The 25,334-nt window shown below is 42.5% G+C and overlaps 1 protein-coding gene across 10 annotated transcripts in view; it reads right to left on the reverse strand.

The window, feature by feature from the left end:
* TMCC1 (transmembrane and coiled-coil domain family 1) overlaps window positions 1-25,334 on the reverse strand; it is a 115,737-nt gene that overhangs the window by 56,078 nt on the left and 34,325 nt on the right. The window contains exon 1 of one of the 10 annotated variants that reach the window (XM_075762556.1): window positions 9,106-9,335. The exons of the other annotated variants lie outside the window; for them this stretch is intronic. Coding sequence (XP_075618671.1) covers window positions 9,106-9,144 — 39 coding nt within the window. The 5' untranslated portion in view covers window positions 9,145-9,335. Of the gene's footprint in view, window positions 1-9,105; window positions 9,336-25,334 lie in introns of those variants that run through there. 10 annotated transcript variants of the gene reach the window in all.

The raw sequence follows: 25,334 nt of genomic DNA on the forward strand, positions 1-25,334 counted from the left end.
ATTTCCTCTGCTCCTATTGTCCTGTTGCCAATGCCATCAGGCTGAAATAATTTATTTCTGACAATAGATATAGTTCTTTCCCCTGTAAGCTTTTGTTCACCACCAACAGGATCCTGGGTCCTTCCACACTGATGGTGCAAGCAGTGGGTTTCACTCCCAAGGCAGACAAGCAAGAAAAAAAATGTGCCTGCAAAAAGGCTATCCTATCCTAATTTAAGCACTCCTTCAGATTTCATTTTCTTTGGGAGCAGTTAATGATTCTAGAATTGAAACTTTTACTAGTTATGGATTTTCCAAATGTGACATCAGCGGTCATAGGTTTCTCAGAGTTAAGTATGACAATGTTGTATGCGGATAACATGGAGAAAGTGTTTTTCTGCAGTTGAGTGTTTACCAATAGCACCCAAGAAAAAAACCAACAAAATCTTTGTAGTTTACGGTATTGCAAAATCCTTTACAGTTTGCATTCCTGTGATCTTGGACTCCATTCTTGCTCAGTATGTGCCCTTTGAACTCTATCCTATCCAGAACCAGGACACCTATCAAAAAAGTCAAGTGATAGCACTTCCAATGTGTTGCCGAAATATTTTATTATTCTGATTTCAAATCTAAATACGATTTTCTTTTTTAATGCATATGAAAATGTTCATAGTAATTCTTTGAAGAATTAGAATCTTGTTTCATTTCCTTAGCAATTTTTCTTGTCTATTTTAAATAGTCTCAAAGCTCACAACTCAAGTATATACGCCTGTATTTCAGAACGGAATGTTTTCTAAGCTGAATTCCCTATTCAAATACCAGTTGATCTCAGTTGTATCCAAATTGTGTATTAAGTTTAAAAAAAAAACAAACCACCTTGCTCCTCTAGTTTTCCTGTCAATGTCTATCAAAGTGTCCTGAAACTTAGTCCTGATTAGTCCTGGGATTAGTCCTGATTTCCACTTGTGAATTTTGCAGGGAGACTGGTTTTAGAACCTGGAAGACTTCTTTAAGGATGGGGCAGAAAGAAATGCAAGAATGCTTAAATTGCAAGCATACAGCACTGGGATTAATATTTTACTTATTGTAACATTTAAATCAGATGTTGAAAATCCTAAATATTTGCTAAGACACAAAAGATATGAAACCACATTTAAAAATGATAAACAAAAAGCAAGCAAGAAACTTCACTTGCAAGGTTCTGCTAATTTGTAATTACCATGGAGCAGGCTTGTCCTCTTCTCTTAAAGAGCTAACACACTGTAAGGCTGTGAACTTTTACATGAAATAACAGGTCATCCAGTAACTACAGTTTTTGGAAAAAGAAGGTGTTCTTATGAAACCCAGAGGGCTGAGAGGGTAAGAGCAACAGCTACAGCTGTGTCCTGTCATCCCGTAGCATTCTATCAAACCAAATTTTAAAACACCAAACCACTCCCCAGAAGTGCAGACACTTGCCAGGAAACAGCCCGGCACCAGCGGCCGCAGAGGAGCACGTGCCAGCAGCACGGTGGCAGCACGATGGTGGCATGGCAGCGGCACGTGGGGTCACGCTGCAGTTCAGCCCTGCATGCACAGCCTGCCCACTGTGTCATCCGTGTGCTCTTCCCACATATGCTTTATTCAGCAAGGAGGCTGCGAAGAGACAGAGAGGCTGCTGTGGAGAAGAATTTCATTTTTTAGCCAAACTCCGATGGAGACAGATGCTATGACAGAGATGTATTGAACCCGCCAGTCCCGTAGCAGCGTTGCTGCATTCTCAGCCCACCATACCTTCCGCAGCTCAGCGGGCACTTGGAACAAAGAAACAGCTCTGGCCTCTTACAAACACCACTGTTTTGTGGGCTTGCAGAGGGGTTACTGTGGCATTCTGGACTCCCTTTGGGTTGTCAAACAGAATGGAAGCTCTGCCATATTGTTTACTCTGAACTCTGAAAACTTTTCACCTTTTTTTCCTGGAAACATCTCAGCTGCTAACCCACTTAGGACTGCCAGCATCAATGTGGCTTTTTGCACAGACCTGGCCATCAGCGATTTCTGTGGACGCCCAGGGCAGCACGTGCACACCTGCTGCGGGCCCCGCTGGGCACGGGACACCTAGCACAGACGTGCCGGTGGCACAGAGCTCAGCCGTGCTGGCCGTGCCGCAGGCCGGCACCTCCCCGGTCCTGAGCTGCCCCGTTGGAGCTGCTGCCACCTGCACCCCAGAGCAGCTCCTGGAGCAGCACCCACAGCCGGAGCCTGGAGGGAGCAAAGCCGAGCTGTGCTGATGAGCTGGGTCACCAGCCCTACCAACAGCAGGGGTGGGCAGGGGAAGGAAATGGACCGTGCAATTGTGGGCTTTTTATAATCCTGAAGCACCAGGCACACAAGAATCAAACCATGCAGAAAAAACACAACAGTCTACAGTCAAAATCACACCATGCTGAGTATCCTTCTCTTCTTGAAACAAAGACTGTGTTTACCTTGAGGTAAGCTGGAATAACAGCCCCAAAGGCAGAAGTCAGTTTAATGGAGAAAGAACTCATGGAGGAGCCCTACCACCTATCAATTTATCTTAAATATAATCCCAAATATGAAATTCGTGGTGTCAAAAGATACTCCAGAACTTTTATCATTCAGGTCATGTACCCATCACGGAAGTGTACTATGATGCAGTTATGGTCTGGTAGGAACAGGACTGCAACACAACTCACAGCAGACACAGCCACCTCTGAGGGATACCTTTGGGAAAACCAAGCAGATCTGATTAACAGAACAGGCAAATCCCACCTTTGAACAACCAAAAATCCTTTGAACGAAACCCCTACCATCCATTTCTCTGCTCACCAAACACAAGTGTTTACAATTTATCTCTGATAAGAATTATTTTGGAGGTCATCGTCACATGCTTTGTCAAGACAGGGAGTCCTAAACTGGGTATCACATGAATGTTGAAAACTAACCCCAGTTCTCTTGCTCCTCCAGTGTAAAAAGTTTTCTATTCTTTCCAAAAATGACCTAGTTTACATAAACATTTTTGTCATTGACTGTCACATCCAGAATGGAAAGATTTGCAAAATGAAAGTAAACTCTTCTCTGCCTCTGAAGAAACACTGGCTGAGGAAGAAGCCAACTAGTTGATGACATGGAATTGAGGGGAGAGGGTCAAATACTACACAAGCTAAGATCTCTACAAAGAGCCCCTAAAGGTAACTAATACAGAGTAAAGATGCCAACACTTGTAACGCTTCCTCTGATCACGGCTGGTAGGAAATTCCAATTGTTATTGCTATCCAGCCCTGCGTAAGCGCCTATTATAAAATATGAAGATATTCTGCAAACTGCCACGAGCTGTGGAATTTCGTTATTAAAAAGGAAGATGCATTTATGTAAGCTGCATTCCACCTGTAGTCTGTGTCTACAACCTTAACATTGTAAGTCTATTTGGCAATGAGCCATCACATGCAATTCACCAGACCCCCAACTGGCAAGTATAGGGGTAATTCTTTGGATTATTAGTAATGTTTTTTCATGAAGAGAAGTCCCTAGTCCTACCTCTAGTATCTCCACAGGTGTCGGCTCACATACCCTCTTAAATACCACGTGGGAAGATGCTTCAAGTCTCTTCTACTTCTGCACTCTCATGGCATTCATGAATCTGCTACAGTGAGACAGGACAAACTCCTCACGAAACCTGTTACTCCTACTTCTTAGAACAGAGTGCCAGAAGCTCATTTTCCTTTTGCAAGATGAAGGTGATATCTCCGCAACATTTTCCTACACGTTCCTCTGAGCAAGATGATGCAGTGGAAGCTCATTCCGTTCTTGAGGGACTCGCCTAGAAAATTCATAGTATTTTTAATCATTGCCAGTATTCACTCATTCAACACCAGCATGGCCAGCAATGCTTGAAGACCTATTTACATCCCACCACTTCTCAGCTTTGTTTGAACAAGCCCAGTAAACCCTACAAAGTATCCATGCAGGAACAGATTTAAAACTAAATAATATGATACATAATACACTGAGATGCTCCAGTTGGCTTGTCTACAGCAGGGCACTCAAAATGGCCAATGCAAGAAAACCTGCCTGTCAGGAAATTTCTGAATAACTGCCCTTGCACTGACAGGGATAAGGTCATCCTCTGCTTGACCCGAGGGAGAGTACATACACTGAGTTATGGTGAGGTATGCCAGGACAGACTTGTAGCACTCCAGAAAGTCTGCTGTGAAGGTGAGCAACCTTCTATCAGTTCCCCCAAGCAGCAAGTTGCTTCATGCTGCATCATATCTACCATGAGAAAAGGGGAATCTAAAGGGAATCTACCATTGAGCAACTGGTAATTATGTGTCCTTCTACCCCTTGAAGGTCCCATTAGATGGAGCCATCCAGCTGGCTTCACTCTGCCATGGGTACAATGACGTTACTTCAATTCTGTGAGCAGTGCAGAATTTCAAGAACCACAGGAAAACTGCCTGCCTGCTGCTCTATTAAACATGAAAATGGCATTGAAATGCATCAGATTTCCAAACCCTCCTCTTCTGACTCTCCCCCACTATTAACTGTAGCCAAGCCACACTGGCTATCAGCTCTATAAACAGTTTTACTGATAAGTCAATGAGAGCTATTATATATTTCAACAGTGAACAGATGCACTCTGAACATAGCTAGCATTTTTGATGCTATTCATCATAAAAATCAAGTAGGCCAAACAGACAGAAATCTTTTGACCATTTTAGCTATAAAAGCTGAATCAGTACCATACCTTTGCTAAATGTAATTTCTCCTTTGAATATTATGAGAGCTCTGCCCTGATGAACTGGTTATCCCAGCCTGATATTCCTTGATGTCTGGCAAGGGTTTACCAATATAACATGCTGCTCTAAAAATGAGCTTACTCCAGATAGAAAAAAAAAAGAAAATCTTGAAGAGCTGAACACCTCCAACAGTGGATCTTATCAATAAATGTGTTTTTTCCATCTAGAACATTGATAGACCAGAAACAGCCAGACAACAACTTGCCCCGGAGCTCAGGAGTATCAAGTCACTCTACTTTTAACTTCCTGGGTAACTGTTTTACTGACTTGAGAAAGGACAGAGCAATTTCATTTTGCATTACAAGCTTCTTTAGGGACTTTCCCTCCTCAGGACAGAGGTAGACACACAAAGAAGAAGGATTTAACCATGAACAATTCAAGCAATACGCTCTGGAAATCCACAGAACTTAGGAAAGACCATTCCTTACCTTTTTTGTTCCAAGACAAACAGTTCTTGAATCCCAAGCATCACAATTCCACACAGGAATGAATGTCTTTAGGTGACAGTTTAAGGGACACAGTCTTAAGGAGTTAATTGCTTTAATATTATATATTGGTCCACATCTGTTGATAGTAAATTTAGATTGCTAAAAAAAATATTTTATACTACATTAATCTTTATCAAACAATTTCTATCTGTGAATAGAGACCCCCATTGACGAACCTGTAGCCACAAAAATACAAGGTCAACACCATAAAGAATAAAGGAAACGATCCACCAACACGGGGTAATGAACAGAGCTGAAGAAGAGCAACCCACTTAGGGTATAACATCAAGTGCTGGGTTGTATCTGCCTGAGACCAAACGTGATGTGAGAGAAGCGTGACCCAGAGGAAGCCGAGGAGGCACCGCTGGAAGAAGATTTACCTATATCAATAACAAGGAGGAGTGCAGACTATGCTATCAGCACAATAGCACATTCACCCTATAACCTTTAGACAGGCTAGCAGAACTTCCTTTAGGGATTAAAAGACACTTCTTATAGCTCAAGTAAAAATATTCCAAGACTATTTAGGCATAATCCACTGAAGCTCCTTTCTCATAAATAAATTCGATCCACATTAGTAGCAACACAGAGACAGTTCAGGTGCTAATAAACACACATAGTACCTAAGAGCAAAATACGATAGTGCAAGCTTTTTAAACATTTAATGTGTTGGTTAAATGAAATGAGTATCATTGAGGTTCACAAAAAATACTTTTTTTGGCCTTTTCTTTCTTTATTTTGAACCTGGCCTTTTCTAGTCAAAACTTCAGCCATATAGGAAAGCACTATTTGGCTAACCTGAATCTCTTCTGGGAGAGCAGAACTTTAAAAGAAAGGGTAAGCATTTTAACTTAAATTGAACTGTATTTGAGGAAGTTTTTGTATCTCTGTTATTTTACTTTCATAAACCCAGCTAAAACATCTAGACAAAGTCAAGCTGACTAAAAGTTGGATACAAGTTTGTACTATCACTCCAAGAGTGAGGGAATTCCCCAACTAAACATAATGCAGCAGCAACAGCACTTCTTGAGGTCTTGGGCGACAGTAATTGGCAGGTCCTCCACAGATTTCCAAACGGTACAAGATGGAGAGTGATTTGAACCAAAATACTTGGAAAACACTTTGGATACCAACAGGAAGGGGGAGAGGAGGAACAAAGTGAGCAATCAGAGGTTGGCCCGGGGAAGAGATTTGTTGAACCAATCCAAAAGCCATCAAGTATTTTGCCTTTAAGTCTTAACAGTAAAGATGCAATACTTTATGACTCTAATTTTTAACAGAGTTGTTTAAGTTGGCAAGCTAACACAGAATCCGAGTAGTAACCCACAAATACTAAATACTGCTTTGGTATATGTGAAATAAGAAGTAACACTTGAAGATAAATCTGTGTAGAATTTTCTGAAATTCCTGACACAAATGGGTTTATCAAATGCAAACATTTCATAAGTTAGTATACCATTAAGTGCTTATACAGCTCTCCCCAGAACAGTATTTCAAAATTTGACATCTATTATGTAAATAAGAGAAAGGCATTTAACTCCATTCATAGAAGGAAGACAGACTGGAAGAGCTTAATGGATTTGATCAAAGCCATACAGTGCAAATAGCCATGTTGGAAAGGGAAATCAGTTATTTGAGGCTAAATCCTGTATCACAAAGCCATATTTTTCCTTCTTGCTTGAAGTCCTACATTTTCTTTGCTCAAGTTTTATATGCACTGGTGGTAGCATTTTTCAGTTTGCAGCTCTCAAATCTGCACAGTCACATTCTATTTGAAACCTCCATCATTAAATATGGTTAGAAACTGGAATTTTGACCTTACAGCTGTATGACACAGGCAGCACACCATTTAACAATGTCCTATTTCACCCAAGAAATGAGTATATCCTGGGAGCCAGTGCTCCAGGTCCTACACAGATGTTTGCCAACTTTGAAGTCTAAGTCAGCAACCACAAAAGAATCAAGATTTTTGAACAAGAAATATTAATAAAATACTGATTTATATAGTCTGGCAGTAATTACATTTTGGCTGTTAAATATGTTAACAAAAGTCCATGTCTTGTTGATAGTTTCCCTCCAGCAGATGACAAAGTGCTTTGTAACACCATTCGCTACCCCTTACCCCGGCCCTGCAAAGACTCAAGCACAAAGGGACTTCCCAACCCCATTTTAAAGAGCAGTGAGGAGACAGGGAGATGAAGTTGTCATCCTACATCCAAACCTAGATAAACACAATCAGTTTTGATTATTTACCAAAATAAAAAGCGTATTTGCATGAAGGAACATAGACCAAGCTCTGTATTTTTTCCTTCATCATACTGTAAAAGTTGTGTATCCTTTACAATTAAAGAAGTTAAGGAACTGTCAAGGCTAGACAATTGTTTAAAGTAGGCTTGACACAAGCAGAGCTAATTCAGTGCAAGACACAGTTGTGTCAGACAACACAAAAATGGAGAGCGTGCTAGAGAAAGAAAAGGGAAACAGTTCTCCCATAGTAAAAAATTAGCGTAAACAAGTTTTCCAAATCACCCTGCCTGCCTTGATAAACAAGAATTAAGATGGAATTATCCAGAGGAGTTCATTTAAAGTTATTTTGGCTGCCCCATATAAACAGAGCTTAGATAGGAAGTTCATTACTAACTAGATCAAGTCTCTTTTGAGGGGAAGATTAAACTCTGTAGTGCCTGTAGAGACTTCTGCTGCTTGCAGGCACAGCTCTTGACATGGAACAAGGTAAGCCATTAAAAGATGCACGTTTCACTTTTTTACACCCCCTAAAAATGGCCACATCAGTTTCTTTATGATGAGGAGATAATAAAAAAAAAAAAAAAAAAAAAAAATCACAAATTAGTAAGAAGGATACCAACTTATTGCAAAGCCAAGTCTGCAGGATGTGTATTTTGACCTATTTTAAATGTTGAAAAAAGCATTTTTAAATGTTGATGAATGTATTAAAACCTTTACAAACGCATACAGGGCGAGGGGAGGAAGAGCTCAGATGTAAAGTGAAAATTCAGCTTGCCGTTTCAGTGTCCAATTAATTCTGTAATTCCTATGTCCAGAGCCAAGCTTGCTCAATGGGAATGGTTAGACATAAGAACAGGGCTGCGCTGGCAGCTCTGTAGAAGTGTTCTTACCTGTAGTGCACTACACAGCCTTGCATTTATTCATGGATTGATTTTTTCCAAATGTTTTTCAAACTACATGCATTGGTTTGATTCAGTGACAAAACTGCAAGACTACACGGATTAACTATTCTCTCCTCTAAAGCAGCCTCTTGAAATAAATCAGAATGCTTGTAATTATTAAACAGCAAAACCTGTTCACAGCAACTCCTTTGTTCTTAAATACTGTATTAACAGCAAGTGCTGCTGAGCACTTCAAAGAGAGGAGGGCAAGCTTTCCTCCCATTTTTGCAGGTGTGTCACTGGGACAATTCACATTCCCCACTACTAAAGACATTCTAACCAGTACAAAGAACACGTTTAAGTAACCATCACAGGGAACTATCTTGCACACTCACATATCGGCACAACTGTTAGTTACGTTCCCCCTTTTCACACACCCCCTTCTTCCAGTCCTGAGATTAAACCGAGTAAGGAAGCCGCAGCCTCCCCAAAAACCTACGCAATAATTGCGGTGTCAGTCGAACAAAAGTCGTACCTACTAACAGACAGTCTGCCTTAAAACACCGAAAAGCCCAACAACAAACAGAACCCCTTTGTGTCTCTAAGAGGCAAGAACAAAAGACGGAGCTGCCTCCTCCACACGGAGTCGCCCACCCCGGGCGAGCGGAGGTTTCGCCGATATCCAACGGCGCGGCCGCAGACCCGACCCACCTTAGAGAGCTGCCTCCGGAGGCTGAAGCGCTGGACCATGGTCTGCCTCGGTCCTCAGACAAAGCGGTCCGCAGCGGGGCATGGAGGGAGCAGGGCGGCAGCCGGCTGCAATCAGCTGAGGCAGCGCATCCTCGGGCCGCCGGCAGGCGCAGCCGGGGGCCCTCCCGTCCTAAAACTTGAGACTCTTCTTTGTCCGGGGGCGCCCCGAGGAGGGATGGGGAGGGCAGGGGCAAGAGCGAGGGGGGGGGCGCGGGCGGGCAGGGCGCTCCCCGCCTGCCGCTGCGGGGGGCGGGCACCGGCACCCCCGCCCGCCCCGCCCCAGCTCCGCAGCCCCCGGAGCGGCGGCCGGGAAGGGCCGTCCCCGCGGGGAGCCGGCCGAACCGCCGCCCCCGGGCCAGAGCCGCGCCCCGCGCAGCACACCCGACCCCCGGCGCGGCGCGGGTGGCTGCGGGCAGCGACGGGCCGAGCACGGCCCCGGAGCCCGGAGTTCCCGGGAAGGGGCTCCGTCTCCGGGCAGGCACGGGACACCGCGCCCGCCCTGCCCGCCGCTCCCGAGGCAGGCCCGCCCTTGTCGGCAAGGCTGGGCCCCGGGAAGCACGGCCACGCCTCCGCAGCTCACCGGCAAGCCTTTTCCACCAGCACGGCCCTTCCCGCTTTGGGACAGACCGGGTCGTCCCCCCCCGCCCCCGGGTCCTGCTCTGACCCGCCAAGCGGGCTGGGGGAGGGCCGGGCTGGGGGTGCCGCTCTGCGGGCAGGAGCGGGCCCTGCGCTGCAGGACAGAGCCCTCCGGCAGCACGGCCTCTGGCCGCTCCGCACTCCCACGGCAGTGTTACCTACATGTGCTTTTAACAGACACGTCACGCTGTGGCCGTATCCGTACAGAACGCGGAGCAGCGTGGCTCCGGCCACCCAAAGCCGCTAGAGCAGGGCGCGGTCGAAACAAGCTACAACGCCGAGGTAGCACAGACACTGTGCATGAAAAAAAAGATTCAAAGGAAAATGTCACTGAGCCAGGCTCCACCAGCCGCCCTGTCCAGCTCTCTACTTGCCTGCATGCAATAGCAGGCGAGGTTTAATTCTTCTATGGGAATCAGCACAGAAGACCCTACCTACAATCACTACAAAATACTTGTAAGAAAATGTTTCTGTCTTCCCACCACAAATATGCAATAAAGACCTATGGTGAAATAGTCAGGTACATTTTCATTTCTGCAAATGTCTTGATAAGAGTGGATCTTGAATTCTTAAATTGTTCTTTCTTCCTTTACAGTATTGTGAGTGATGGACATAGTATTACCTTCATGCAGAAATGGGAACTACAGGACTCCATCAGTTTGCTACAGGATCTGCAGCAATGCTCTAAGGTGTTTCAAGAAACCAGCAGCAAGGACATGTGCATTTCCAATTCGTGCTGTTCAGACAGAGGTCCAGATCTCAATGAATTGGCTCAGACAGCTACCAGGATCTTCTATAAAAGGAGGAGGGAAACCAAAAACCCCAGATACAATGAGGAGCTCAAAGTCTCTGGAAACAAGTCAATTACCCATGTAGTCCTCGCTCGGCACTTTCATTGTGGACTTCTCAGGATTTTATTTCCAAGCCCTTTTGAAATTGCCTCCTGCCTGTGATTTTGCTCTCATTTCTTTCTATTCCTCCAATTTAAAACTACTGCATGCTCCTGCTCTGGATGTCAAAATATGCTCATGGCATGCTCATGGTGGGAGCTTTCCCACCACGATCCAGTGAAGCAGTAAGGCAATACTTACAGTGAAAACATCAACTACGTTTGAATAAAAAGATACTGATACTTTGAAGAGATATAAAATTCTATATTCCTACTTTTTATGTACAGTAAATGAATAAATTTAGTAAGTTTAAAGATGTATCCTGCATTCTCCATTTTTTCTCTTACACAAAATAAAAAAAAATACATGCAAGCCATTGCACATGCATTATATCTGGATTTAGGTGCAATCCCGACTCAGGTACTTGAAAATTGATGAAGATTTTCTACAATTCTGTTTGAAAGAAATGGGGAGGCTAGTTTCAAAGCATCATCCTGAATTCAGCAAGCATGAAACTGCCAATGCCAACTGTTTGAGAATCCTAGTAAAATGTCACTTTCAGCTCTATAATTCTCAAATGCCCCTACTGGCCCCATTTTATGGATGGAAAAATGGGCAAATTCAAGGGAAAGCCTAGAGTCAGTTCCATGGCCTGTGCTGGAAGGATCTATCTCACAAGGTATGGGCATGTAGATCATTGTTGGAAGGATTGCAGTCATTGCAGACACTGTGAACAGGTAAGCTAGGCATTCACTGACATAAATGGACTATCACTTAAATATGACAGATGATGCAACCATGCAGCAAGTGATAGAAAATAGCAATAGAAATGAAGTTCTGAGGCTACCTGAGATGGTTACACACACCCTCATGTAGTTATATGCTATTAAACTTAAGCAAAGACATACTGAGTTTCCAGACTTGGTGTTTGTGTATAAATGGTATACTAGAAGAGGGTTTGAAGGTTAGACCACCAGATCCCATCCCAAAGTACTCTTCTGTAAAATTTGCCCCCCAGAATACATTTTTCAGCCTCCTGTGGAGAAGGGTGTACCCTGCTGTAAACACGTGACCAAGGTTTGAGAGCAAGGTTAGTCTTCCAGTCAAGTCACCATGTAAGAAGATACAAAACTTTTGTAAAAATGGTCATATGTCACGCAAAAGGCTCGTCAGACAGGCTTCATAAATACTAGGCACAACTCCTATAGCACTTCTTTTTGTCTTAGATTTTTGTTAATACTAATAGAATTCAGTAACTGATTTGCAGGTGTACTTGTTCTGCAAGCAAATGATCTTCATGACTCAGTCCCTGATTATCTTTACATGCAGGGTTCAATAGCACGTTTGAGTTTCATGGCTAACGCGATTCACGTCTGGTGAATACCCCGTTAGCTGAGTTCTGGCTGGCATGGAAGACAATGAGGCATAAAAAGTTGCGCTGGAGTTGTTAAATGGTGAACATCAGCATAGTCCTGGACACTGTAGGAAAAAATGACATTTCTAAGCAGCACAATCACCTTTGTAACAGCTAGTTCTTCTCATTCACGCTGCTGGTGCCTTCTAGTACAAAGGGACACCGAGCACTATCGTATCTCAGCAGCTGATACAACCCTTCCTCTGTTCAAAGACAAAGCACGTGTGCTTTATTTTCAGTACCACTAGTCCCCTGCTGCAGCGTGGTGCACTGTCTTCTGTACAGAGATGAGAGAAACAATGCATGCTTCCTTAGTCTTTTGGTTTTGTATTGTTCGATAGTCCTTAATGACAGAAAGCCTAAAAAATGCATTGTCTGAACTAAAACACTACCAATAGAGGCCAGAGTTTTGTAGAGGATGCAAAAAACATCGTGCCTTCCTTTTTGCCCAGTACTTGCAATATTTGCCATAGGCACTGTGGAGTTGCTTTAGTACTAGATTGACATTTTAACATGACAGATAAAGACTTCAATTCCAGTTTTTCAATTATTCAGAGTGAAATGAAAAAGAAACCACACCTCAATGGATTTGGAATGCTACTCAGAAATTCCTATCAAAGTTATAGGCATGCTTTGCCCATAATACGTAGCCAAATTTTTTCACTAGAGAAAAACACAGGTATTCATTCATACGAATATCAAAACTTTCCCTCTGCTTGATTGCTTCTACATTCTTTTTTCTGTGTCACAGTTTTAAAACCACATACATTACTCCTCCCTGTATATATGTTATTTGACTTAGGACATCCAAAAACGACGTGGATGATGATGTTAGATGGCAGAGATTAAACTAACTACACTCCATAACAGATTTCATATTCCAAGTCTAATTAAACAAAAGCTTACTGTACAAACAGCATTCAGCTCATTTGCTCCAATCATCTACAACACCAGCAGTTAGTCAGTGCCAACTACACAGCCTGATTTACTAGTAAAACTTAAACCTTAAATAGGCTGTCATTATGCAACTCAAAGAATATGGAATTAGATCAAAAAGTCTGCTTGGGATGGCAGAAGTACTCACAACTGACTATTAGTACTTAACCCACAAAGCACATTCTGCACCACCACCAGAACCACCATCTGAATGCTCTGTGAATGTAGTGCTAACTTGTAATTGCAGTATTTCCCTCTCCTGACTACATCTATAATCCATATTTTGTAGACCAATGCAAACCAGTATGTTTTCATGCTCCGCCACAAGAAAGTTACTTTAATGAATGTGTGGGTATTTTTAGCCTTAAAAAGGCAAATAAAATCAATGCATGAGGCAGTGATTTGCTGTGTTTCTTTTCACATATTGGGCATATCCTAAAACTTTAAAGCAGCAGGAAATTTAATAGGATTTGATATTGCAAGAAAAAAATAAAATCTGAAAATAATTTACAACTGCATCACTGTTGCAGATCAGTTCGCATGATACAGATTTAACCTAACCAGAGCCTGAGTACCTGTGATGCAAATGCACACACGTTTGACTAGGGTATCACTACTGCATACAGCTAGGACTTGATGGCATCTCTCAGCATCCTACACTGCAGCGAACACATCCACCGTAGTATTCTTTCACAGGAAAGTGCTGGAAGTTTTCTGGGCATATAGTGGAAAACTACAGAAAGGCACTGGATGACTACCACCATACAAGTGACTTGACCTGTATGCTCACAACAAGATAGGGAGATTACTTATCTGAGCAAAAGCAGAAGACAACATCCTGAGCAGTGCCAAGTACTTAACTCTCAGCAGACGTGTGGGCTGACAAGAGAAGGCAAATAAGCAAGACCTGAACTTAACCGTATGTCAAACTCAAGATTGAAGATGTACCCTACACTGCAAAGTAGGTTCTGGCTGCTTCAGAACAGCTGCTAAAGTCAGGAAACTTCTGGTTTGATGCTGAACATCTCCAAAGCTACATGCTTTTGTTTCCTTTCTGCTAATTTATCCATTCACTATTAAATGACTGGGGGCCCACATACCTGAATAACCTTTGTCTGCATCCTCAGTGTTCATTCTGAGAACTTATACATCATGTACAATTTTTACAACTCAAACACAGACACAGAATTGCAACATGAATCAAAAAAGGAGGGCTCCATTTTGCATAACATTTAAATGGCTATAGCATTGATCCCTTCAGTACATGGACTTACCTACACAGGAAAGTATTTTCTAAATAACTCTAGTCGATGAGCAAAACTACTGGAATCAGGAACAGCTCCCAACTCTTGGGGCCAGAGCATGTCCCAGCTGAGTTTTGACTCCATATCATGGTAAGACTGGATTATCCAGCACTCCACTGCTCACCAGCACCCTCCTCAGACCTCAGCTTGAATGGGCAGGAAGCCCTGCCATAACAGCCAAAAGGATCCCATGGCACACTCAAGCCATAACGAATCTAGGGGCCTGGATCTCATGGCATGCTATGGCGTGCACCCGGCTGTTAGAAGTCAGTTGTGCACTGACTCCACACAAAATTACTCTCTATGGTATGTACTGCGAAAGTACACTTCACTGCCGTGCACGGTTGCATAGTCTTGTAGAAAAATGAAGGTTAGTTAGGCCAGAATGTTTGCCTTGTTAAGGAAAAATGTTTTTAGACTATTTTTAAAGAAATCAAATGACTTGGAGGCTAGAGACAGAGGAGACATTTGTGGTTGGGCCATGAAGGGTTATGAGAAGGGTCAGTGTGGTTCTCTAAATAAAACTTGATGGGAAAGTTACAAGAAGATTAAACAGAGGTGTTTATTTTACAACTGTCATCCAAAAGTAACATCTATAGATGCACACCTCAGCACTGAAAACCCCAGCTGTGATATGAGAGCATTATTTGGTAGCATTCTGCCCTGTCAGTGATAACTCAGAGGTTTCAAAATGCAGAAATATGCAGAGGAAGTGTTCTCTGCCGTAACTTGGACTCCTTTTCAGAATACTCACTTTTCTAGGAAATACATAGATAGTACATTAACCAGTCACCAGGCCTTGATTTTATAATGACCATGTAGAGCTGACAAAGGAAACCAATGGGACAGGAACACTAGAAGACCTCATTGTGCTGGTGGAGCACATACCAGATGCTCAGGGGAATCTGCATCTAGCAGCTGCATCATTCTCTTCTCTGAACTGGGTCAGTACTACTTGTTCTGCAGTTTGACTATATTCAGAAGCCTTGTACACACTATTCAATTCCTACTGCAGGAATTCTATACCATCTTGAGCAGTCTCCATGTCTGGAGGGCTGCCACACACTTACTGCTGTTGAGACCACCAGGCTTGTCAGCATTCCCATTACAATATCCTCCCCATGGCTGAAAATAGCTTCTCCAAAGAACTCTCTCCATCATCTCCCGGTCTTTGTTTTCAAAGATACACATAGGATTTTTGAATTTCATTTGGGAACCCAATGACCAGTTGGACAGCTTCCGAAGGAAGTGCAGTCAAGAAATCAGTACTGCAGCACGGGAGACAAACTCCCTCCACGACCGCGTCAGAACAAAATGCTGGAACAAGGGCAGCTGGGGAAGGCTGGTCTGTCCTGCCATTTTATCCGCTGCATCTAAACTTCCCTGTTTCCACACTGTCTGACAGTAGATACTAGCGGCTCTGGGTAATCACCCTCCCACCCTCAGGGCTCTGTGCCAAAAGTCCCAAGGACTACCTGGTACCTCCTCTGTCCAACCCTTCGGACAGAGTGCCTCACTTTGTTCATGGACACTCAAATCTCTTTTCTCCATCAGACCCCATGGCTCAGAGTCAGGGCAAGACAGAGATACAGATAAAGGAAAGGAGCCAGCTGGCTGAAATTTAATCTACATCAGACCAAGATGGAACTGGTAGATTAGCAAAACTGATGATAGCAACATTCTCCTTTGCCTCTGTAGCCAAGGCCTCACACTCAGCATTTCCAAAATGATTTTTATGATCTGCACAGTTAATGAATGGCTCCTGCTCTTACGCAGAGACACATGCAACTTTTTTCCTGAGTCCCCTTTCACTAAGCTATCATAACTCTTTTTCCTATTATTACCTTCCTACAGCAATTCATTCCCATGTAATAGATTAATTGCTGAATGTTTCTTTCTCTATTCAGGAACATAAACCACTTCAACCCTCCAAAACAATCTCTCATCATGCTAACACTTCCAAAGCTGTCTGTAACATGTAGTACTTCTAAAGCCACAGACTAAAGTAGTAATGTGAAAGATTTGGACATACCAAACTTCTGAAGAGATATTCTAAACAGCTTACTGCATCAGAATTCCTATAGGCAATGGCATTAAATTATATACAGATGTATAAGTATACATAAATGTGTAATGTATAGACAATCAGTTACATCTGAATATTTAGCAAATATTGCAAAGTAGTGAAGTAACAGAAAGCTTTCTATATGCAAATCAGTATAAAATGTAGTTATAAACAACAGTGTGTTGTGTAAATTAAAGGGAAAGAAGGGTGGAAAAAAATCAAGAAATATAAAATATTTATGCTATATGCACAGACACTCCAGTGACATTTATCAACATAATATCCACACATGAGACTTCCATAGTTGTAATCTATTTTCCATCCAAGGTATTCTCTTTATGGTTTAAAAATTTCAAGAAGCCTTGTCCTCCTGAAGAAATAAAAATGTTCTCCCTGACACCCATTTCCCCCCCCCCCTTTTTTTTTTTTAAATAAATCGGGGTGGGGTGTTACAATCATCTGCATATTTTACTGCCAAAGCAGTACATTTTTACTTGCAGCACTTGTGTTAAACAAAGACAATGCAATTAAGGTTTGTGCAAGAGGGTGTACTCTCTTCTCCTAGCTTGCACAAGTCCACAATGCTTGCAGTGGAATTTAGGGCCTTATTAAGAGCTTTACCAACAAGTCTAGCCAAAAGGAGTGCAAAAGCAAGCATATGCTGTGTAATCAACCCTAACAGAAACAAAGGCAGGGACCCTGACTGCAGCGCTGCCTTAACCTAAGGGGTGGCTCCACTCAGTGCTGCTGGTTTGGAATTACCCCCCTGTAAGTCTGCAGCTTGTAACCAAATAAACGGCACATTCCACAGACAACGGAGTACAAGAGAAACTGCTGCCAGCTAATACTTCACAGTCGTGTTGCTTTTATGTGAATCAATCTACATACTGTCAAGTGTAGTCACCTCTGCAGTGAAATGCCTCCATTGCTCTATTCAGATCAGCACCCCTACACAGTGAGCCCAAAACCTCAATTTGCTACTCTTGTGATAGAAACACTGCAAGTGGAACTTAGGTAAGGAGAATGTAAAAAAAAAAAAAAAACCCAACAAAAAAACCCCCACAAAAAAACAAAACAAAAAACACCAAACCTTGGCCAGGTCAGCAGCATGAACACTTCTGGCTGGAACAGTCCAGACAATCAAATAGCTAAATGCTTGCTGGATAAGAGATTTTTGAAAATTATAAAACCAGAAAGATTTCAGTCAGATTGAGAAAACACACTAAAGTGACCAAATGCTGATACACTCAAGTGATCAAATGCTGCTTCTGTATATGGAGTTGGCACGTTCAGACCCTTTCAGAGGGCTCTGACGAGGCTCTGTGTGTATCAGCCTTATGCAGCGCAGGGCCGTGCCGTACACTGGCTCTTCCCAATGGCAACACAATGCCCAACAGTCACCTGCACACATCGGCACCTCTGTGTGCATTGCCAGATTTTTTTCCTCAAAAAAAAGCTTTGGCTACAATTTTTATCAGCCAAACCTTCTCAGGCATCCATACCATTTACCAATACAATAATACAATAATGTTTCTTCAAAAGAACAGCAACGTCCCCGACTCAATGGTTTGATCAAGTACGAGGCAGTGCCAGGAGCAACCCCTTCTCACCACCACTTTTGTTGCTGGCTTTCCCAGGGCTAATTCGCTGTCCTCTGCAACCTACAGCCAAACAAAAGCAAGGCACTCGTGCTCCCCGGGTGGGAAGAGTTGTCCACAACTGACACAGCCGCCTGTCCCTCCTCCGCACTCCTTTTCGCTCCTCAAGAGAGCGACGTCTCTTCCTCCCACTGCGGACGTTCAGCAGAACAACCTGGCAGTACCAACATGCCCAGCGTTAAACACACGCACGTACAAGATGGGGCCTGCAGCACCTTTATGATGCTTTACACACAGCTCGGCCTCCCTGGCCTGTACGGCTCGCGAGGGGCCAGTGGCACACACCCCCACAGCGGCACGACGCTGTCCTGGTGATAAGCACTAAACCGTCTCAGAGAGGACATTAGGACTTTGGAGAGAAGCCTAAAAAAGTAATTCAGCAGTGTTGGAAATTCACTGAGGCTTTCCATGAAAACAGCAGCTTACCACGTATGATTCTTGTTTCTATACAGTCCCTCTCCCAAACAAGAAAAACTATTTATTGTTACCACATTCAGAATGGAGAAAATTCTGATTTTAGTAAAAGCCATCAAATTTTATTTTCAAATTTAAGAGGCACTTGACCTAATGAACTACTGTCTCTGCCTGATATCCTTTCATGAGAATACAAAACACACTTAGAATTTATTTTTAGTATAAAATATCTTGTAACCACTTTTAGTTTTAAAAATGCTCAGTAAGAATTGAATTTTTTGTTTTAATATCCCTCTCATTGAGATCTTCCACAGCTTTTTACTTATACATCAAATTCAGAGTTTTCAGCAGGGATTTTTTTAAAATTATTTTTAGCATTATATCAGGTTAGCAGAAATATATATATATATGAGAAAGTAAAATTGATACTTTATAAATTTAAATAGGTAGATGTCTGACTGATAACCTCTTATGGAAAGACCTGTTGGAATAATCAACATTAGAGAAATTTTTTTACTGCAGAAAGTTTGTATATGCTTGAATACATGAAATTTTAACTTCCATTCTCAGAATCAACCCTTTGTTTATTGTATACATATTTCAAAGTAAAATATTTTTAAAGATACCTATACATTCTAAGTTTGTCACTATCAGCCTACAGTTTTCTGTATATGACAGGGTATAAGTTGCTTTAGGAAAATAAAGTTAGATTCAAGAAAAGTGTTTAAATATTTTTCTTCTGGGTTATTTAAACTAAACTACTTTCATAATCACTTGTATTTTCCAGAAGACATTTGACTTCGTTGCTGTGTTAAGATAATTCTCTCTCTCAACCATCGCACAGTCGATAAGCGGTATCTCCGAAGGCCAATTTAGTAGCTCCAACTACTCCATCTTCAGGACAAGATTAAGCAAACTGTTTCTGTGCCCATTTTCGGAAAAGTCACAGCTCCCTCTGTTGACTAAAGTGTCGCTGCTGTGAAAACGCTGCACACAGGAACCAAAGGCACCTTACAAACCCTTCGGTTGCGTTTGGGTTAGCTTTCAAGATGCCACTGTTGTGCAAGCGGAAGGGTGATGGAGGAGACCCACCCCACAAAGGGGGAAAGGCGCCGTCCGTAACCACTGTACCTGCATCTCGGCCAGACCACCTCAAGCACCCTTCTCCTATCAAAGCCCTTCACATTTATGGGCCACCATAACACTCAAACATAAAAGATGTCATCCCCACCTAAGAAAATATCAAACAGCAACATGGAAATAACCAAGTTTACAGATAAAGTTAATGATTGAGCCGGAAATATAAACCTACTTCCCTTACCCCAGCATCTTGGCTTTCAGGCCAACAGGCGCTGCTGCTGCCATTACCCTGTCTTTGCTTCGCTCAAAGTAACAAAACCTGCTAATTCAGGCTTCCTCCTCTGCTTTATTTTAGGCTGTCTTACGTCAGGTAAGACTCATCTGTCCTGCATACATTCAATGCTGGCAGAAAGTGGGACATGTATATAGCACTGCTTACATATTTTTCTTAAACTGCAAGTAAAAATTACTTGAAGTTAAAAGAAGAGTTTTAATACAGACCATATTTCTGTTCCTGGCTAGCACCAGTTTGCTGCATGAATACAGCAACTCTCCACTTCTCATCAGTAAAATCACAGACTTCTCATCTTTGTAAAATATTTGAACATACCCCAGTAAAATCTCCTTCCTTCCTGCACACCGTGGGATCAAGAGATTAGACTAGCTATTTTATTCAGGATCTCTGGCTGCAGACGGCACAAGGCATATAAACACAAACAGCATTGCCACAAGCCCTACTTCGCTATGAGCACCCTGGCAGAAATGTTATGATACCGCTCCTCTTCGCCACCCACTTCTTTTTCATTTGAAAAATAGCAAATGGAGGTATGAGGGCTACTGCAGGAGAAGTACTGAAGTTTTTAATATTAATTTCCAACTAAAAAACGCTTAGAATTACTGCAGAACAGCAGTTTCCGGAAGCTTCAGAAAACACTCATGACAACTTTGGAAAAATTATTATAAATAAGATACAGACATATTGCAGTCAATCCTACAATTAGAAGTGACTTAAAATGTTTTTGAGTTGCCATAGAATTTGATATTAGCACAGTAACTATCATATACAGTGTTGCTACAGTGAATAACAGGCAAACAAAGCGTTATCTTTAACTTTGGTGATATCACTAGATAGAGTTGGTTCAGTGCATTTCCTAATTGCTCAAATCAGCATGTTATTGAAATTGACTCCCTTCCCAAGGGAGATTTGGGGATGATCGTGGATGGTATTCTAATCTAGGTGATGTGAACCTATCAAAAATATTGGTCACAGAGCTCCAGTAGCTCTGCTAACAGTTATAGCATACACGTGTCTCCATAGCTTGCCTCATCATGACTCTGAACAACGGCAGCAAAAGATGTATGGCTGAGTTTTAACAGCACTGCCTACAGAAGTTTGAATTTGCAGTTTTGTAATTGAGCAACCAAGTAACCAGCCCTTTGTGGAGAAAGGGGTAACCACAAATAGCATATGCTGTCAGCTAAAAAAACACAGTATCATATTACAGGGAACTTGAAGATGCACAATGTCTATTAAGTCATTCTATCTACTTTCTATCCAGTGTGGATTGTCCACCTACATTATATTTTCTATTATCTTGGTCCATTTCAGGCTGTGGTGTCAGAAAATAATTTCTTAATTCCACATCTGTGGGTAGCTACTGATGCTCCCTTAACCATAAGGAATGATTCTCTCCATTCTACAGCATTTACTATTATTCACTAACACATAATACTGCAGCAGAAAGCTTTGAAAAGTGTCAGTTAACTGTCATAAATAGTGTCTCCCTGTTACTCTGGAAGACAAAGTACCTTGGGCAGAAAAAGGTGTTCACCATGCTGAATCTAACCAGGGAAATCTATGGGCTTGCAAAGGGATTTCAATCTGCAACACTGCATTCTTGAGCCTTGCTGTCATTTTAGTCCTTACTAGCAAAACAACTGTTACCTGCAGAGTAGAAACCAGTAACTTGAGATAAGATTAGGTATTCAGAGTAAAGACATAATCCTCAAATGACCAAATCACACATTTGCTCAAGAAAATATTACCAAGCTTATTATAGAAAGTTAATCTGTTTCACTTGCTGTCAGTCACAAGGACCTGTTCTCACTCAAAACCCCCCACCAAACTAAACTAAGCATATTTATCAAAATCTGTAATTACAGTGACACTAAACTTCCAGTTGCATAAACATCCTTTGCAGAGGCCAATTATATGCCTTATTTTTGTGCCCTGACCTGTCAAGAGCAAGGAGGTTGGCATGGATGCAGGCTTCCAGAGCACCAGGGGAAGGAACATCTCCCTGACCCAACAGGGTCTGTGAGCCTTTGGAAAAAGAACTGTGCAGAAGAATCACGCCTACAACTCTCAGCTGAAAAAAAAAAAATCTTTCTGAAATCAGACCACAGAAAAGTATTGGAAATTGAAAATGACAGAAAAGAAAAATGGTTGAATGGGAAAAGTTCCAAGTTAAAAGCATGCTCAGCAGAAAAGTTGCAAAAATAGATTTGAAAGGAATTTTTAAAACTCTTAGATGATCTACTGTTCTCCTCCATGGAACTGAATTCTGGAAGAGAAAAAAAAAAAGAAGAAAATAAGAAATAGCTGCCACTCTCCAAAAGACAACAATCAGAGATAACAGTCATACACTTGTAGATGGATAACTATACTAAAGGATTTCTAGAATTTCTGGTTCCTCTGAGATGAATTTTAAATTATGATAACTCAAGGAATAATACATTGTCTGGGACTTGATTAAGTTATGCATTGCAGCAACAGGAAATACTATATAAAGTTTCAGAGCTCCCAGAGTCCCTGTGTAGCCCTATAACACAGTACTGCCATTGCTGGTAACACACCGCAGGCTTTGTGCTGAGCTTGCAACGCCTCAGGACTGAGGCTTGCTCTGTCAGTACTTTTCTTGACCCGCCTGCAGCTTTGTTTCACTTAGTTTAGCTGTGACAGCGACTTCCCCAACTGACCAGGTGTCTATGGCTAATCTGCTTCAGTTGTGTTTATCATCATGAGGCACAACCATAGTTTTAGATAGACAGAAGTAACAAGAGGTTTTTCTACATGGAATGAGATACTTGTATCTCCATAGTACTGATGTAGCGTGACGAAATACAGGACTGTATCACAACAGGAGAGGCTGTGACAAGCAGAGATGTAGGATGCACAGAGGAGTGCAGGCACAGGTTGGTAAGAGACGGGGCACAGACTTAGCACTGGAAACCTCACAGCTGTGAGCAACTCGGTAATGGTCAGGTAAAGAAAGGTAGATGTGGAGCTGCAGAAAGTGTGTGCGGGGGGTGGTGGTGGTGTGTGAGAACAAAGAAACAGCATGTGATATACACAAAAGGTACCATACATGGTAAATGTGGATGTACGTGGAGCTGCAGACCAATAAAGAAAAAGAAAGGTCTAAACGTGTGTTTGCAAACACATACAAAATACCCCAGGTGCATCCTAGGGTGAGGAAGATGAAACCATCAACCTGAACGTTGTGTTCCTCACAGTGAAGGACTCCAGATGCTGGCAACCTGCTGTAATACCCACACACCTCCAACCTGACCAAAATGAAATGACCAACTGTAGGTTGCAGAGCAGCAGTGGAATGGTGAGTGTAACCCAAAGAAAGGGGTTATAAATTAAGAAGAGTATGTATAATGACTTTAACAGCATTATTTTTATTTTTTTATTTTTCTGTAACAATTAGATCTGGACTAATAATGATTACATCCTTAAGATTTCAACTACACTAACATTAAATTCTCAGCTCTAGGGTCTCCTTACATATCATGTGTCGTCTTTGCCCATAAACAAGACTTTGAGGCTAACACCACACTTGTGCTTCACAAAGGTTACTGTTACCAGCTAGGGAAAAGCAGTGCCTGGTACAGCATGGTCTTTCAGAGCAATTAAGCAATTGAAGATTAATTTCTGAGCTTGTGAAACAATCCTCAGCCTACTCCTGACCTATCTCAATCTGCAATTAAGCCATTACAGTGACCTGCCAGTATCTTATCTTGTTGCAAGATGCAAACAATGCAACCCTATCCCTGTACAAAGCATCAACATCGGGTTGTGCTTTTCTGCTGGGGGAGAACAGTGTTTGCTGTCACGAGGACTGGAGCTGTATTAGTCACACTTACGTGCAGCACACAGCTGTCCATTTGGATTTGCTGGAAATCCAGATCTGTGGCTCCAAGTGCTTGCAGCACCAGTTTTAAGAAAGAAAATATATTACAGTTGTCCTGAAATGCTCCTCGTACACCAATCCATCCAGGTTGTTGTACACCTTGATGTCAGGATACAGGTAACCCCTACTTTGCCTTCCCAGATAAGTAAAATCTCTCCCTTTACAGTAACTCTGCAAGATTAGTGCTGTTTTAACATAACTCAGCTGCAGGTACTAGAAGTAAAATCATATATATTATTTCCAGAAGGGCTTGCAACTAACCTGATCTATTTATATTGAAAATAATATTTGTCATATAAACACAGTCCTTTATGGCCAAAGCTACAAAATGTTTTACTCATAATCAGATATGAAAAAAATCTAAAATGTTTACCACCTACGTAAGTTGAAGGGGAGAGCAAACACTGTAGAATGATGTTAAAAAGATTGCTTGTTCTTTTGGAAATGGGTTAAAGCCTAAGTGATCTTTTATAGATCTAAGACATATTGTTTATAGCCACAGTAGACTTTCCACACAGTTTTAATGTTACAAAGCCAACCATCTCCTGGGCTGCATTAAAAGCAGCATGACCAGCAGGTCCAGGGAGGGGATTCTGCACCTCTACTCCACTCTGGTGAGACCCCCCTGCAGTACTGCGTCCAGCTCGGGGGTCCCCAGGACAAGAAGGACATGGAGCTGTTGGAGCGAGGCCAGAGGAGGCCACGGAGATGATCCGAGGGCTGGAACACCTCTGCTATGGAGACAGGCTGAGAGAGTTGGGGTTGTTCAGCCTGGAGAAGAGAAGGCTGCGGGGAGACCTTAGAGCCCCTTCCAGTCCCTGCAGGGGCTCCAGGAAAGCTGGAGAGGGGCTGGTGCCAAGGGCAGGGAGTGACAGGCCAAGGGGAATGGCCTGAAGCTGCAGGAGGGGAGATGGAGATGGGATGGGAGGCAGAAATCCTTCCCTGGGAGGGTGCTGAGGCCCTGGCACAGGTTGCCCAGAGAAGCTGTGGCTGCCCCTGGCTCCCTGGCAGTGTTCAAGGCCAGGCTGGATGGGGCTTTGGGCAACCTGGGCTGGTGGAGGGTGTCCCTGCCCATGGCAGGGGATGGGACTGGATGGGTTTTAATGTCCCTTCCAACCCAAACCAGTCTATGATTGTCTAATTCTACATATACTGAAAGGGTGGTACAGTTTAATATGCTACCTTGTTTATGTTAATATATAGTTTGTAGACCAGTGTGACTACTTGAAGAGAGTCATTAGAAGTAACTAAGAATAGCAATCTTACTGTTAGTAGGGCTTTGATGCTCATGGGGTCAACGTCATCACTGGAAAATATTGAGGAGTCTGGAAACTGTTATTCCAGGAGCATATGTAGTCATTTTTTAAAACATGGACAGTAACAGAATATACATTTGAGCTGTTAAGCAAAATCCAAAGATTTTTGAAATATTTGTGAAAACTGATCATCAAAACTGGAAAGAGGATGAGGACACAGGAAGTCCCATCAGGACGCAGAAGTGAAGAGAGTGATGGCTTGGAAAGCTGCCCTACGGGGATCTCGCTGGAAGACAGCAAATCCTTTGTCCTATCATTCCTATAACTTAAGGCAAGCA

Source organism: Balearica regulorum, chromosome 10, assembly GCF_011004875.1.
Source record: "Balearica regulorum gibbericeps isolate bBalReg1 chromosome 10, bBalReg1.pri, whole genome shotgun sequence".
In the NCBI taxonomy this organism is placed as follows: domain Eukaryota; kingdom Metazoa; phylum Chordata; class Aves; order Gruiformes; family Gruidae; genus Balearica; species Balearica regulorum.